Source organism: Bombina bombina, chromosome 6 (assembly GCF_027579735.1).
Source record: "Bombina bombina isolate aBomBom1 chromosome 6, aBomBom1.pri, whole genome shotgun sequence".
NCBI lineage: Eukaryota > Metazoa > Chordata > Amphibia > Anura > Bombinatoridae > Bombina > Bombina bombina.
Genome location: NC_069504.1, coordinates 274,477,735 through 274,495,386, shown reverse-complemented (window position 1 = coordinate 274,495,386; position 17,652 = coordinate 274,477,735). Strand labels below are relative to the sequence as shown.

Below are 17,652 nucleotides of genomic sequence, written 5' to 3'. Positions count from 1 at the left end.
GAAAATTTTTATACATCAAGGTTTTATTCTCCAGCTTCTTGCATGCATTGCCCCAGTTACTGCTGCAGCTGCTTTTTGGTTCGAGTCTCTTGAGGAGGCTCTACAGGTGGAGACCCCGTTAGATGATATTCTAGACAGGATTAAGGCTCTTAAGTTGGCTAATTCCTTTATTTCTGACGCCGTTTTTTAATTTAACCAAGCTAACGGCTAAGAATTCAGGTTTTGCCATTTTGGCGCGTAGGGCCTGGTCAGCAGACGTTACTTCAAAGTCTAAGCTTCTTAACATCCCCTTTAAGGGACAGACCCTATTCGGGCCTGGTCTGAAGGAGATCATTTCTGATATTACTGGAGGAAAGGGTCACGCCCTTCCTCAGGATAGGTCCAATAAGTTAAAGACCAAACCGAATAATTTTCGTTCCTTTCGAAACTTCAAGAGTGGCGCAGCTTCAGTTTCCTCTAATGCAAAACAAGAGGTAAATTTTGCCCAGTCCAAACCAGTCTGGAGTCCTAACCAGGCTTGGAACAAGGGGAAGCAGGCCAAGAAACCTGCGGCTGCCTCTAAGACAGCATGAAGGAGTAGCCCCCGATCCGGGACCGGATCTAGTTGGGGGCAGACTTTCTCTCTTCGCCCAGGCTTGGGCAAGAGACGTCCAGGATCCCTGGGCACTAGAGATTGTTTCCCAGGGATATCTTCTGGAATTCAAAGGTTCATCTCGAAAGGGGAGATTTCATCTCTCACAACTATCTGTAAACCAGATAAAGAGAGAGGCATTCTTACGTTGCGTTCAAGACCTACTGGTTATGGGAGTGATCCACCCAGTTCCAAGAGAGGAACAGGGGCTGGGTTTCTATTCAAACCTATTTATAGTTCCCAAAAAAGAGGGAACGTTCAGACCTATCTTGGATCTCAAGATTCTAAACAAATTTCTCAGGGTCCCATCCTTCAAGATGGAGACAATCCGAACCATCCTCCCTATGATCCAGGAGGGTCAATATATGACTACCGTGGACTTAAAGGATGCTTATCTCCACATTCCGATTCACAGAGATCATCATCAGTTCCTCAGGTTCGCCTTCCTAGACAGGCATTACCAGTTTGTGGCTCTTCCCTTCGGGTTAGCCACGGCACCAAGAATCTTTACGAAGGTTCTAGGGTCCCTTCTGGCGGTTCTAATGCCGCGGGGCAGAGCGGTAGCCCCTTACCTAGACAACATTCTGATTCTTTTCAAATTCCGTTTGCCCGCCTACATCTCAGACCACTGCAACTTTGCATGCTCAACCAGTGGAATGGGGACTACACAGATTTGTCTCCTTTGTTAAATCTGGATCAAGAGACCAGGGATTCTCTTCTCTGGTGGTTATCTCGGGTCCATCTGTCCAGGGGAATGAGTTTCTGCAGGCCAGAGTGGACTATAGTGACGACAGATACCAGCCTTCTGGGCTGGGGCGCAGTCTGGAACTCCCTGAAGGCTCAGGGTTCGTAGACTCAGGAGGAAGCCCTCCTTCCGATAAACATTCTGGAACTAAGAGCGATATTCAATGCTCTTCAGGCTTTGCCTCAACTAGCTGCGACCAAGTTCATCAGATTTCAGTCGGACAATATCACGACTGTAGCCTATATCAACCATCAGGGGGGAACAAGGAGTCCCCTGGCCATGATGGAGGTATCCAAGATAATTCTATGGGAAGAGGTTCACTCTTGCCATCTCTCAGCTATCCATATCCCAGGAGTAGAGAACTAGGAGGCGGATTTTCTAAGTCGGCAGACTTTTCATCCGGGGGAGTGGGAGCTCCATCCGGAGGTATTTGCCCAGCTGATTCAACTATGGGGCAAACTAGAACTGGATCTGATGGCGTCTCGTCAGAACGCCAAGCTTCCTTGTTACGGGTCCAGGTCAAGGGATCCCCAGGCAACGCTGATAGATCCTCTAGCAGTGCCCTGGTCCTTCAGCCTGGCTTATGTGTTTCCACCGTTTCCTCTCCTCCCTCGTCTGATTGCCAAGATCAAGCAAGAGAGAGCTTCAGTGATTTTGATAGCGCCTGCGTGGCTATGCAGGACTTGGTATGCGGATCTGGTGGACATGTCATCCTCTCCACCATGGACTCTGCCGCTGAGGCAGGACCTTGTACTCCAAGGTCCATTCAAACATCCAAATCTAATTTCTCTGCGTCTGACTGCTTGGAGATTGAACGCTTGATTGTATCAAAACGTGGTTTCTCCGAGTCAGTCATTGATACCTTGATTCAGGCTCGAAAGCCTGTCACCAGGCAAATCTATCATAAGATATGGTGTAAATATCTTCATTGGTGTGAATCCAAGGGTTACTCGTGGAGTAAGGTCAGGATTCCTAGGATACTATATTTTCTCCAAGAAGGATTGGAAAAGGGATTATCGGCTAGTTCCTTAAAGGGACAGATTTCTGCTCTGTCTATTCTTTTGCACAAGCGCCTGGCTGATGTTCCAGACGTTCAGGCGTTTTGTCAGGCTTTGGTTAGGATCAGGCCTGTGTTTAAACCTGTTGCTCTGCCATAGAGTTTAAATTTAGTTCTTAAAGTTCTTCAAGGGGTTCCGTTTGAACCCTTGCATTCCATAGATATCATGCTTTTATCTTGGAAAGTTCTGGTTTTAGTAGCTATCTCTTCGGTTCGAAGAGTTTCAGAGTTATCTGCCTTGCAGTGTGATTCCCCTTATCTGATCATCCATGCAGATAAGGTAGTTTTGTGTACCAAACCTGGGTTTCTTCCTAAGGTAGTATCTAATAGGAATATCAATCAGGAAATTGTTGTTCCATCACTGTGTCCTAATCCTTCTTCAACGAAGGAACATCTGTTACACAATCTTGACGTGGTTCGTGCTTTAAAATTTTATTTGCAAGCTACTAAGGATTTTCGTCAAACATCTGCATTGTTTGTTGTCTACTCTGGAAAGAGGAGAGGCCAAAAGGCTTCGGCAACTTCTCTTTCTTTTTGGCTGAGAAGCATAATACGTTTAGCTTATGAGACTGCTGGCCAGCAGCCTCCTCAAAGAATTACAGCTCATTCTACTAGAGCGGTAGCTTCCACATGGGCTTTTAAACATGAGGCCTCTGTTGAACAGATTTGTAAGGCGGCGACTTGGTCTTCGCTTCATACTTTTTCTAAATTCTACAAATTTGATACTTTTGCTTCCTCAGAGGCTATTTTTGGGAGAAAGGTCTTACAGGCAGTGGTGCCTTCCGTTTAAGTACCTGCCTTGTCCCTCCCTTCATCCGTGTCCTAAAGCTTTGGTATTGGTATCCCACAAGTAATGGATGAACCCGTGGACTGGATACACCTTACAAGAGAAAACAAAATTTATGCTTACCTGATAAATTTCTTTCTCTTGTGGTGTATCCAGTCCACGGCCCGCCCTGTCACTTTAAGGCAGGTGTTTTTATTTTTTAAACTACAGTCACCACTGCACCCTATAGTTTCTCCTTTTTCTTACTTGTCTTCGGTCGAATGACTGGAGGTGGGGGTTAGGGGAGGAGCTATATAGACAGCTCTGCTGTGGGTGTCCTCTTGCAACTTCCTATTGGGAAGGAGAATATCCCGCAAGTAATGGATGAACCCGTGGACTGGATACACCACAAGAGAAAGAAATGTATCAGGTAAGCATAAATTTTGTTTTTGATTTATGTATAGAAATCCTGCTGTATTTACATTGTTTTACATTTTGTGACCATTGCTTTGCTTTGAATTTGGAATAATGTGCCAACATACAGTAGTGCGCCAAGCTTCAGTGCAAAGTGATTGTAGCGCCACATACAATTTCTGTCACAACTTCTCACCTCTGCTGTTGTAGTACAAAAGCAGCCATAGAGACTACATAAACAATGATAGTGGCTGAATTTATTTATGGGCACTAAAATGTGAAGTTCATATGATTTTCACATGTAACAAAATTATTCTTTTTTTTATTTATTTTTTTAAACATTTAAATATGTGAAAAACATTCTTAGCTCTCTGGCCATACAAAACCAAGTCAGTGGGCTTCATTTGGTTCATAGATCATGGTTTGCCTTGCCCTGGTTTATCTCATGCATTTCATTAACTCACAAAGAAATTATCAGCATACCTTTTACTGACTAAGAATAACCATAATCGGGGAGGCTTATCTAACCCACCCTACTAAATATAGGCCAGGATCGTATGAATTTCCGATCTAAGTGACAAGAACAAGACTAATAAAGTTGTTTGTTAGTAACTAGTGTATGATAACAATTGTGTTTCTTTCCTCAGGCGGTAACTGGGGTTGTTTGCTATTACTGTAGAGTTGCTGCATCTCTGATGCTCACACAGGAGCTCATGAGGAAAGGCATTCATTGGTTAACGTAAGTACCATCTATTGTGTGCAGCTGGCATAATACTGAAATATGGATTTTGTTAGTAAATAGCAGACACAAGGTTTCCTTGACAGCATCAGACTGTCCCCTTTCCTTGTTCCTCTGGGACACGATTAATTTATCTCTGTTGTATGAAACTTCAACAGAAATTTGTAAAAACCAATTGCTTTCTTTATTATTATCATTCTTCATTGTTTGTTATGTGCCCCTCCTAGATGTCTGTTTCAAATAATTATACTTGTACAATATTTTATTTTATCGTTCTTGATAAATTGTCACATTTAGTCACCGCTGGATATTGTTCAGTTAATCACGTGAAGGATTTATTTGTTGATTTCTTGCTGTTTATTCTAGTGAAATAATGAAGGAGGAATACAATGACACATTTCACAAGAATACTGAAGTTGCTCTCAAGTTTAAATTCTGCATCAGAACCATCGAAAAAGATCAGAAAATGTATGTTGTATAATTTATGATCTATAAATTAATGTATGATAAAGAAGCCTTGATGGGACGTTCTTTTGTCTTACTAAAAAGTTACCTGGTTTTGTTTTGTTTTAGTGAGAGGCTTTTATCTTGATATAAAATAGCCATATTTACTATTATGCTTTTTAGTTAAGGAGTATCAAAGATCAGCTTTATAAAACTTTGTATGCTAAAAATAAATAAATAATGGCAGTTTACAGTGCGCACATAGCTTACTTCTTGTAGTATAGTTGAAAAGGATTTCTGTCTCTTTATGTTTAAATGTTTTTATTGAGAAAAAGTTTTTCTTTTCCTTCCCATATTAGTTTCCAGCGAGCAAGACATACATATAGAAATACAAGAAGGAACAGTTATACAAAAACAATGACTTCATGATTTCTTTCTCTTTAAAGGGACATGAAACCCCAAAAAATAGTTTGATTTAGAAAGAGAATACAATTTTAAGAAACTTTTTAATTGACTTCTATATAATTTGCTTTATTCTCTTGGTTTCCTTTGTTGGCTCAGGAGCTGGAAGCTAGCTGCTGATTGGTGGCTGCACATACATACCACTTTTCATTGGCTTAACAATGTGTTCATCTAGCTCCCAGTAGCGCATTGCTGCTCCTTCAATAAAGGATGCCAAGAGAATGAGGCATAATTGATGATAGCAGTAAATTGGAAAGTTGTTTTAAATTGTATACTCTGAGTCATTAAAAAAAATTTTTTGGGTTTCATATCCCTTTTAGTTGAGCACAGTTTCTTTTCCTGTCATATGGTTTACATCCCCATACAACGTAACTTCCAGGGTAAAATCCCCATTTTAATTCAAGGACAAATTACACTTTATTGCTGTATTACGTGTTGCAATAAATGTATCGTGACTAAAAGGCATTGCACTTTTTAAACTGTTGCAGTGGCCAAGATGATTTTCTTTCTACTGGTGAATAGGTTTGAATTTCTTAAATAAACTAAAATAGCCACTAAAAAATGTATTTGTTTATTTTTATAATAATATAGGCCCTGTTGTGCTAACAAAGCCTTTAAAGGGACAGTAAGCACTTTGAGATTTTAATATAAAATGTTTAATTGTGCATTAAACCAACTGCATAATACTTGTATTATTTATTTTGACACCTTTTGCTGTAACTTAAAGGGACACTAAACCCAAATTTCTTCTTTCATGATTCCGATAGAACATGCCATTTTATGCAACTTTCTAATTTACTCCTATTATCAATTTTTCTTCATTCTCTTGCTATCTTTATTTTAAAAAGCAGGAATGTAAAGATTAGGAGCTTGCCCATTTTAGGTTCTATCTGAATTATTAAAGAAAAAAATGGGTTTAGTATCCCTTTAAGTCTGAAAATGAAGAGTTTATCCAGTTCTGAAAACTGGATGGGCACATGGCCAACATTACAAACCTAACTCTGACACACATATGTTACTCATAGGTCTGATTTATCAAGCTCCGTATGGACGGTTTAAAGACCGCTGCTCCATAACTTGTCTGCCTGCTCTGAGGCCACGGACAGAAATTAACCTGATCCTATACGATCGGGTTGATTGACATCCCCTGCTAGTGGCCGATTGGCTGCAAATCTGCAGGGGGTGGCATTACACCAGCAGTTCACAAGAACTGCTGGTGCAAAGATAAATGCCGACAGCGTATCATGTCCGCTTGCACTATGCTAAATATACCCCATAGACTTCAGTGCATTTGAACATATAAGGGTGTACAAAACAATAGAGATTGTGCTAACGCAGTGAGCGTAGTTAGCCTTGTCTGCTTCAGTAACAAATATGGATAGGCTCCTCCCGTTAAGACAGGTGGGTGGAGTTTGGTTAAAACATTTGCAAGGCACAAGGCGTTAATCTATTCCAAACATTATCAAAATTATTCACTATATTACTTTATGGCAAGAGTGCAGACAAATCTTGTAACACAAGGTGTTTATTGTCCCTTTAACCCAGACTTGTCCTTGGGAGAACATCCTCTTGATAGTGTTTTTGTCACGGGCATAAGCGCCCTGTAAAGCTTCAGTCTTACTATTTTGTTTTTCACTTCCTTGATTGACAGATATGAACATCTGATGCAGAGTGTTGAGTCAGACCTTTACGAAATAAATGCCAAGCTCCTGCGTGTAAGTGCTTTTGAATTCTTCTTATTTATTGGATTAGGTGTAATCTTATGGCAGCTGTGATTGTCTTTATACAGTCTTGTTGTGACTTGTGGGGATGTAGCACAATTATGTTGTCTGAAAAGTCCATCAGGAATAACGCTCTTAAATACTTTCCAGACTTATATGTCTGCTTGAGAATGTTGTTGTTTTTTTATAGATGTATTTAAAAGTCAAAACTCTCCAAAATGAGAGAATAATATCATCTAATTATATCTAATCTAGGTGTATCCCAGACATGAATTATCCATACATTAAGACGTATATTAAGTCTCTTGGAGACCAAACCTGGCCAGAGCCAGTGTAATGATCACATGTGAATGAAAATAAACTATATGGAAATCATTTTTCTTTTATTAAACAGGTTATAAATCAAGACACGTTCATATTCTGTAGCTTCAGTAATGGGAATGATGTATGAATGATTTGCATCACTTGTATGTCTGTTTTACAAATGGAGCCACAACACCATAGTATTAATACTGTTTATAGTTTAGTCCATTTAATGGTTTGTATAGTCACTTATTAATATTCCATATAAAACATTTGTATTATTCCAGCATCTATAATATAGAGGTCAGCTTTCTGATATTTACTCATTCTTTGTTTATTGAAAATAGTGAAGAAGATAAAATAAAATAATGAAATAAAATGTTTTACAATGTACTTTTTTTATAAGGTCAGAAATGTATTATTACTGGCTTCTTTATTATCATTGTTCTGAAATTACAATGCATAGCTTTTAATTCTTGTGAGATCTAATTATTCTGTGCTCAGATTTCTCATGTCAGCACTTGACAGCATATTTTAACAGCTATACAATGTAGATGAAACGATCAAAAGTTAAATTGCTTCCAAGAACAAACGTGTGTTTAATCAATTCAAATGTTATTGAAACTTGAAAAAGAAAAGCAAGTGGATTTTAAATACTGAGTGCAGAAAAATCATAACTAGAAGACATTATAGTTAATAACCTTTTGTTTCATAAAGGCACATAAAAAAATAAAGAGAACAATACAATTTACTTATATTATCTAATTTGTATTGTACTTATTGTATTCTTTGTATGAGAAAGATCCTTTCCATGAGAGAATACCTAGGGTCTGGAACATGCACGTGTCTTAAAGGACCACTCAGTGCAGTAGAATTACATAAATAGCAAGTGCATAATACAAAGACAATGCAATAACACCTACTCTGAATTTCAAATAAGCAGTAGATTTTTTAATTTTTTTTTATGACAAATTTATTTTTTCTCCCATTTTACGGCCCCCTGTATCATGTGACATCAGCCAATCACAGACTGGTATAAGTATACCCTGTGAGCTTGTGCACATGCTCAGTAGAATCTTGTTCCCCAGACAGAAAGTGTACATATAAAAAAAATGGGCGCAATTTGAAAATGGAAGTAAATTGGAAAGTGTCTTAAAACTGCATGCTCTTGGATGTGGAGAAAGCTTCTGGATGAGGAGTCAGGCGCCAAGCCACGCTGAGAAGCTTTTCTGCAATCGCTCCAGCCTTGCACCTGTGGTAGAGGACGCCGATACTTGCACTGGGAACCTGAGTGGCTCAGGCAGGCAAGGAGGCAGAGATAGGATCCGTCTGGGGCTCACCGCAAAGCGTTACTCCAACACGCTTACTTGCTGCGGAAACCGGCCAGCCCTTATCCCTGGGCTCTCGCTGGAATACCAACAGCTATATCGGCTGCATCAACCCCCCCTCCCACTGGTGCTGCGTGAGGGGGGACTATCTGTAGCCCTCAGCGAGAGAGCCGCTCCCCTGTGGTACAGTGCCTCCTTCATCCCGGAGTTCCGGAGAGTCATTGAGGGATGGTAAGCGGAATTGTCCTCTACTGTGAGGCTTTCTGTGCGGGATAAGTGAACTGAATTCTTACCGGCCCCCTTTCTACACTCCTTGCATGCTTTGATACTCGGGTGCAACGAGGGCCCTTTAAATCACTCCTTTGCTTGCTAATTGCACAGGAACTCCCCACACTCAGAGAAGAGCTCCAGGGGGTTCTGTTTGGACCACTGACAGTGACTGCACCCGCAGGACTTTACTCCTATAGCTATTATAGCCCCCAGGATTTAGTAAAAAGTTACACTTGCTTAACAATACGGCCTTCTCTGTGTTAATATCGCTTCCACTAGAGATGAACAGCCCTCTCATGTTTCCCTGCTAGGCCCCCATAACAGATTGAAGCGGGAGACACCACTCCACCACTCTCTGATTGGGGGCTCTTAAAGGAAAGTTTAGAGTGGGCAAGCAAGGATCTAAGAGTTACTCCTGAGGATTGATTTACAGACTCCTTCTATAAAAATATTCTTTAGCAATTAGACCTGTCTGTGCGAGCTCCTCTCCCTTTTTTTTGTTTTTTCCATTCAGGAGAGGATAACCTTAATATGGTGGTAGCCCCTTCAGGGTCCACCCTACTAGTCTTTACTGCACAGTGTTTGGAGGACACTTCGTCTGCCTATTTCACCTGGATTTATTTACTCTTGTTCTCATATGTTACTTCTGTCATGTGTTATTTGTCTAATATCAGTTCTTATTAGATAGGGGCTTAAGTACATATATATATATCTTAGTATACTCAGTTGTTGAGTGCACCTCCCTAAAACTGAGTTTTCTCCAACATTGGTGTGTCCGGTCCACGGCGTCATCCATTACTTGTGGGAAATATTCTCCCCCACAGGGAAAGGCAAGGAGAGCACACAGCAAGAGCTGTCCATATAGCTCCCCCTCTGGCTCCGCCCCCCAGTCATTCTCCTTGCCGCTCTGAACAAGTAGCATCTCCACGGGGATAGTTGTAGTTTTTTATTTCTTCTATCAAGAGTTTGTTATTTTAAAATAGTGCTGGCTTGTACTATTTACTATACAACAGAAAAGTGATGAAGAGGGCTATGATTTTAGCACAAGTAACTAAAATCCATTGCTGTTACCACGCAGGACTGTTGAAACTAGAGAACTTCAGTTGGGGGTAACAGCTTGCAGACTCATCTGCTTCAGGTATGACTAGTCTCCTTCTAACAACACAGGCTAATGCTAGATGACAGTGATTTTTCCCCTCAGGGAAAACGGTAAGCCATTTTTCTTTCACCTCAGCAAAAAAGATAACAGGCTTCCCCTTTTTGAATTTTATGCTGGTAGACACTGTTAGGGGCCAAATCGATTGTTTTTTATTGCAATATCATGGCATATGAAATGTTTTATGAGCTCATATACACTTGGGGACGTTTTTTATTGATCTAGCTTGTTTTAGACACCTAAATCTAGTCAGGAAGGCCCCTTCACTCTAGTGTACTGAGGGAGGAGAACTCAATTTTGGCGCTTCAGCTGCGCAGTTGATTTTCAAGGCAGTGCATGCAGTCTCATGTGAGAGGGTCCTGTGGCTCAGAAAGTGACTCCAGAAGGCTTATTTCTGTGGATGGTTGACCCCTAAGGAAGGTAAAAGCTACAGCAATGCTGTAGCAGGGATTGTGGTGTATAAAAACGGTTAAATCCAACAATTTGCTCCGGTTTGCTTGTTTTAAGAGCTAGAGTCTCCATATTTGCTGTGCAATACTTTATAAGCATTAAGACTGGGGTCCAAATTTCATAAAAATCAGATATTGCCTTCATAGTTTTTTGAACATTCAGAAATAAAGTGTGTCATTTTATTATTTAAAGAGACAGTAACGTTTTTGTTTAAAATCGTTTTTATTGCATTGTTTGCCTGCCTAAATCTGTTTAACATGTCTGGGCCATCAGATAACCTATGTTCTGTTTGTGTAGAGACAAATGTGGTTCCCCCTTCGAGTGTTTGTGATGATTGTGCCATAGCGTCCAAACAAAATAAGGACAGCTCTGTTACATTTCATAATGTTGCCCAAGATGATTTATCTAATGAAGGTAGTGGGGATAGTTCTACATCCTCTCCTTCTGTGTCTACACCAGCTTTGCCCACGCAGGCGACACCTAGCGCGCCAGTGCTTATTTCTATGCAACAATTGACAGCAGTAGTGGATAATTCTATAGCAAATCTTTTATCCAAACTGCCAGCATTTCAGAGAAAGCGTGATTGTTCAGTTTTAAATACAGATAAAAAGGATGAACAATCAGACGCTGACGATGCCTTATCTATTTTACCCTCACATCAATCAGAATTGGCTGTGAGGGAAGGGCTATCTGAGGGTGAAATTTCAGACTCAGGAAAAATTTCTCAACAGGCAGAACCTGATATAGTAGCATTTAAGTTTAAGCTAGAACATCTCCGCGCTTTGCTTAAGGAGGTATTAGCTACTCTGGATGACTGTGATTCTATGGTAGTACCAGAGAAGTTGTGCAAATTGGACAAATTTTTAGAGGTCCCAGTGCACGACGATGCTTTTCCTATACCCAAGAGGGTAGCGAGCATAGTGGATAAGGAGTGGGAGATGCCAGGTGTACCCTTTGCCCCACCTCCTATATTTAAGAAAATGTTTTCCATAATAGACCCTAGAAGGGACGCATGGCAGACGGTCCCGAAGGTTGAGGGAGTTGTTTCAACACTAGCGAAGCGCACAACTATTCCTATAGAGGACAGCTGCGCTTTCAAAGATCCTATGGATAAAAAATTGGAAGGATTGCTTAAAAAGATTTTTGTTCAGCAAGGGTTCATCCTTCAACCAGCTACGTGTGTTATTACTGTCACTTCAGCGGCGTCCTTTTGGTTCGAGGAACTAGAAAGGTCGCTTCAGAAAGAGACTTCCTATGAAGAAGTCATGGACAGAATTCACGCATTAAAGTTAGCTAATTCCTTTATATTGGATGCCGCTTTTCAAATAACGAAATTGGCGGCGAAAAACTCAGGTTTTGCTATAGTAGCGCGGAGGGCGCTTTGGCTAAAATCCTGGTCGGCAGATGTGTCGTCCAAGACTAAGTTACTTAATATTCCTTTCAAGGGTAAGACCCTTTTTGGGCCGGAATTGAAGGAAATTATTTCAGACATCACTGGGGGTAAGGGCCATGCCCTCCCACAGGATAGGCCTTTTAAGGCTAAGAACAAGTCTAATTTTCGTTCCTTTCGCAATTTCAGGAACGGACCGGCTAATAGCTCCACTGCCGCTAGACAAGAAGGTAACGCGGCCCAGCCCAAACCCGTTTGGAAGCCCATGCAAGGCTGGAATAAGGGTAAACAGACCAAGAAACCTGCTGCTGCTACCAAGACAGCATGAAGGAGTAGCCCCCGATCCGGGACCGGATCTGGTAGGGGGCAGACTATCTCTCTTCGCTCAGGCTTGGGCAAGAGATGTTCCGGATCCCTGGGCACTAGAGATAGTCTCCAAGGGATACCTACTAGACTTCAAGGGACTTCCTCCAAAGGGAAGATTCCACCTGTCTCGCTTATCTTCAGACCAGATAAAGAAACAGGCATTCTTACATTGTGTAAGAGACCTATCAAAGATGGGAGTGATAAACCCAGTCCCCTCCGGGGAACAAGGTCTAGGTTTTTACTCAAACCTGTTTGTGGTTCCCAAAAAAGAGGGAACTTTCAGACCAATTCTGGATTTAAAGATATTAAACAAGTTCCTCAGAGTTCCATCCTTCAAAATGGAAACCATTCGGACAATCTTGCCGACAATCCAGCAGGGTCAATATTTGACTACCGTGGATCTAAAGGATGCATATCTGCATATCCCAATCCACAAAACTCATCATCAGTTCCTGAGGTTCGCTTTTCTGGACAAACATTACCAGTTCGTGGCTCTTCCATTCGGTTTAGCCACCGCTCCCAGAATTTTCACAAAGGTGCTAGGGTCCCTTCTAGCGGTCCTAAGGCCGAGGGGCATCGCTGTAGCACCTTATCTAGACGACATCCTAATCCAAGCGTCGTCTCTTTCCAAAGCAAGGGCCCACACGGACATTGTGTTGGCTTTTCTCAGATCTCACGGGTGGAAGGTGAACATAGAAAAGAGTTCACTGTCACCGTCCACAAGGGTTCCTTTTCTGGGAACAATAATAGATTCTGTGGAAATGAAGATCTTCCTGACAGAAGTCAGAAAGTTAAAGCTTCTAAACGCTTGTCGAGTTCTTCATTCTATTCCTCAACCCTCCATAGCTCAGTGCATGGAAGTAATAGGACTAATGGTCGCAGCAATGGACGTGGTTCCTTTTGCTCGAATTCATCTAAGACCATTACAGCTGTGCATGCTCAATCAGTGGAATGGGGACTATACAGACTTGTCTCCCCAAATTCAAGTAGACCAGGTAACCAGGGACTCACTTCTCTGGTGGTTGACCCAGGATCACCTGTCTCAGGGAATGAGTTTCCGCAGACCGGAGTGGGTCATTGTCACGACCGACGCCAGCCTCTTGGGTTGGGGCGCGGTCTGGGACTCTCTGAAAGCTCAGGGTCTATGGTCTCGAGAAGAGTCTCTTCTCCCGATAAACATTTTGGAACTAAGAGCAATATTCAATGCGCTCCTGGCTTGGCCTCAACTAGCGGAAGCCAGGTTCATAAGGTTTCAGTCGGACAACATAACGACTGTTGCTTACATCAATCATCAGGGGGGAACAAAGAGTTCCTTGGCGATGAGCGAGGTGTCCAAGATCATCAAATGGGCGGAGGATCACTCCTGCCATCTATCTGCAATTCACATCCCAGGAGTAGACAACTGGGAGGCGGACTATTTGAGTCGTCAGACTTTCCATCCGGGGGAGTGGGAACTCCACCCGGAGGTCTTTGCCCAGTTAACCCAATTATGGGGCATTCCAGACATGGATCTGATGGCGTCCCGTCAGAACTTCAAGATTCCTTGTTACGGGTCCAGATCCAGGGATCCCAAGGCGACTCTAGTGGATGCATTAGTAGCGCCTTGGTCGTTCAACCTAGCGTATGTGTTTCCACCGTTTCCTCTCCTTCCCAGGCTCATAGCCAGGATCAAACAGGAGAAGGCCTCGGTAATTCTGATAGCTCCTGCGTGGCCACGCAGGACTTGGTATGCAGACCTGGGGAATATGTCATCGGCTCCACCATGGAAGCTACCTTTGAGACAGGATCTTCTAGTACAAGGTCCATTCGAACATCCAAATCTAGTTTCTCTGCAGCTGACTGCTTGGAAATTGAACGCTTGATTTTATCCATGCGTGGGTTTTCAAATTCTGTGATAGATACTCTGGTCCAAGCCAGAAAACCTGTGACTAGAAAGATTTACCATAAAATATGGAAAACATATATCTGTTGGTGTGAATCCAAGGGATTCTCCTGGAGTAAGATTAAAATTCCAAAGATTCTCTCCTTTCTCCAAGAAGGTTTGGATAAAGGGTTGTCAGCGAGTTCTCTAAAGGGACAGATTTCTGCTTTATCTGTCTTGTTACACAAACGACTGGCAGCTGTGCCAGATGTACAAGCTTTTGTTCAGGCTTTGGTCAGAATCAAGCCTGTTTACAGACCCTTGACTCCTCCTTGGAGTCTAAATTTAGTTCTTTCAGTTCTTCAAGGGGTTCCGTTTGAACCTTTACATTCCATAGATATTAAGTTACTATCTTGGAAAGTTCTGTTTTTGGTTGCTATTTCTTCTGCTTGAAGAGTTTCTGAATTATCTGCTTTGCAGTGTAATCCACCCTATCTGGTTTTCCATTCAGATAAGGTTGTTTTGCGTACTAAGCCTGGTTTTCTTCGAAAAGTTGTTTCCAACAAGAATATTAACCAGGAAATAGTTGTTCCTTCTCTGTGTCCGAATCCAGTTTCAAAGAAGGAACGTTTGTTACACAATTTAGATGTAGTTCGTGCTTTAAAGTTCTATTTAGAAGCAACAAAAGATTTTAGACAAACCTCATCTTTGTTTGTCGTTTACTCTGGTAAGAGGAGAGGTCAAAAAGCTACTGCTACCTCTTTCTTTCTGGCTGAAAAGCATTATCCGATTGGCTTATGAGACTGCCGGACGGCAGCCTCCTGAACGAATCACAGCTCACTCTACTAGGGCTGTGGCTTCCACATGGGCCTACAAGAACGAGGCTTCTGTTGATCAGATATGTAAGGCAGCGACTTGGTCTTCTCTGCACACTTTTGCCAAATTCTACAAATTTGATACTTATGCTTCTTCGGAGGCTATTTTTGGGAGAAAGGTTTTGCAAGCCGTGGTGCCTTCCATTTAGGTAACCTGATTTGCTCCCTCCCTTCATCCGTGTCCTAAAGCTTTGGTATTGGTTCCCACAAGTAATGGATGACGCCGTGGACCGGACACACCAATGTTGGAGAAAACAGAATTTATGCTTACCTGATAAATTACTTTCTCCAACGGTGTGTCCGGTCCACGGCCCGCCCTGGTTTTCCTAATCAGGTTGAAAAATTTTTTCTTTATACACTACAGTCACCACGCCACCCTATAGTTTCTCCTTTTTCTCCTAACCGTCGGTCGAATGACTGGGGGGCGGAGCCAGAGGGGGAGCTATATGGACAGCTCTTGCTGTGTGCTCTCCTTGCCTTTCCCTGTGGGGGAGAATATTTCCCACAAGTAATGGATGACGCCGTGGACCGGACACACCGTTGGAGAAAGTAATTTATCAGGTAAGCATAAATTCTGTTATCCTCCGGGTCTTCCCTCCTCTCAAAATCATACCTTACATGTGTCTGTTTGCGGCTGCCAAACATTGTCTATAGCGGCATATATCTTTTGTCTGTTTACCTTTAATGACAAGTTCGGCCCAACTAGGTGGTAAGCATGGTAGGTTAGCCTAGCAATCTCTTATTATCTGTTGGTTCGGCTTGTTTTTTATTCTGACAGCTAAGCAAGGTCCCTAAAAGCTCAGTACCACTTACACTGCTTTTCTTATAAGTCTTATTTTTTCTTTTTTCCTATGATAAGTGCCCTGATAATCTTGTTGTAATTGTATAGCACTGTCAAGGAAAGGGTCCTGTGATCTTAGAAGTACTCCATATCTTTGACACTCAATTACCAGACCCTGGTAATATTTTCAATGTTGGCCTCCTTCGCGCCTGGCTGGACCTAAGTCACTTCTTGCGCACCCCTTGATCACGCCGTCCTCGTAATTTTATTCTTTTGCACTTCCTCACTCCCCTTTTTCTTTCTCCCCCCCCCCCCCCCCCCCCCCCTTTTTTCCCCTTCACTTAGACACTTGATCACTTCACCTTGGTTTTTTATGCTCCTGGGTTTTGTTTTTTATTTCATTTTTTTGAAGTTCTCTTTTCAATCTCTACTCGTATAGATACATTTTTAACTTCACCAACTCACACGAAAACCGCCTATCCAGGCATGACCTGCAGACCCAGAGAAAGGAGGACCAAGAATTCCACGGAGACCCTTGTCGAACTACACTCTGAGCCATCAATTACCTCAAGACACAATGATTCAACTGACCCACAAATGTTGGTTAATAATATTCTAGAAGCTTTAACCCCTAAGTTTGAGTCTCTCAGGATAGAAATTAAACAAGACCTACTCAGCCTCTCTAATGATGTTATGCAGTTTGCCCAATTAATTCAAGAAGTTGAACAAACGGTGTCAGATCTAGAATATCTCACAGAAACACATAGTACTAAGATCCAGGATAACCAGATAGCTATGATAAAACTACAGAATAAGATTGATGATTTAGAAAACCGTTCAAGGAGAAATAATGTTAGGATTATTGGGGTACCAGAAACCAAACATTACTCAGATTTAATGAAATTCACTACAGAGACACTTCCACAGATTCTGAACCTGCTGCAGGCTTTATTACCTTTAGCTGTGGAAAGAGCACACTGAGTGGGGAGACCTCCTTCAGTGGGCGACTCAGATGCGAGACCAAGGCCTATCATAGTGAGATTTCTACATTTTCAAGACAAAATTAAGATTCTACAGGCATTTCGTAAAAATGCACCCATCTTCCATGATGAGAGGAAAATATTATTGTTCCAAGATGAGATGTCCATTAAAAAGGCGGAAGCTCTCCGCAATATGTGGTAAATTGATTAAGGATGGCCTCTCGGCCACTGTAATATACCCGGTCAAGCTCAAAGTAGAGTTAAAAGGTCAAACGTTCTTTTTTTTATTCTGTTGTTGATGCTGAGAAATTTTACACTGAGAATTGCATCAGATAGTATGATAAGAGTCAAGTTGCCATTTAAGTTTGCGGGTGGGTTTTTTTCTTTTTTTGTTCTATTAACTAATTTTTGCTTAGTATAGAGGTTACTTTTCTTTTCCTCATCGCGTCAGGTCACTCAGGGGGTGGAGGGACTAGAGAGCGAGGGGGTCCCCCCTTTTTTTTTTTTTTTTTCTTCTTCCCTGTTGTTGCTTTCCCCCCACTTTTGTCCCTCGTGTTTATAGACTCCATATTCTATGTTCAGACTCCCATTTCCCTAATAGGATATGTCTATAATAAAGCAACTAATCTTAACCTCCTGGAATATTGGTGGTATTTCATCCCCTATAAAACGAAAAATGGTAATTTCACACTTAAGGAAGCTCAACTCAGACATTGCTTTTCTTCAGGAAACACATCTAGCACTGAAGAGTCTCTGAAACTGAGATCTTCATGGGTAAGGGAGATTTTTGCTGAGGGGTGGCTATTCTCTTTCCAGAATTGATCTATTTCTGGTCAGCAATTCTCTGCTAAAGATAGGAGCTAAAGCCAGAATCACTCCAATCTGTATTTCAGACCACGCCCCGATTATCCTA

The 17,652-nt window shown here is 41.8% G+C and overlaps 1 protein-coding gene across 1 annotated transcript in view; it reads left to right on the top strand.

Moving 5' to 3' along the window:
• The window catches only part of TBK1 (TANK binding kinase 1), a 355,855-nt gene that overhangs the window by 287,154 nt on the left and 51,049 nt on the right, over positions 1–17,652 (top strand). Inside the window, exons 11-13 of the mRNA XM_053716863.1 lie at positions 4,261–4,352; positions 4,719–4,820; positions 6,910–6,973. Of these exons, the coding sequence (XP_053572838.1) occupies positions 4,261–4,352; positions 4,719–4,820; positions 6,910–6,973 (258 nt within the window). The remainder of the gene's footprint in view (positions 1–4,260; positions 4,353–4,718; positions 4,821–6,909; positions 6,974–17,652) is intronic.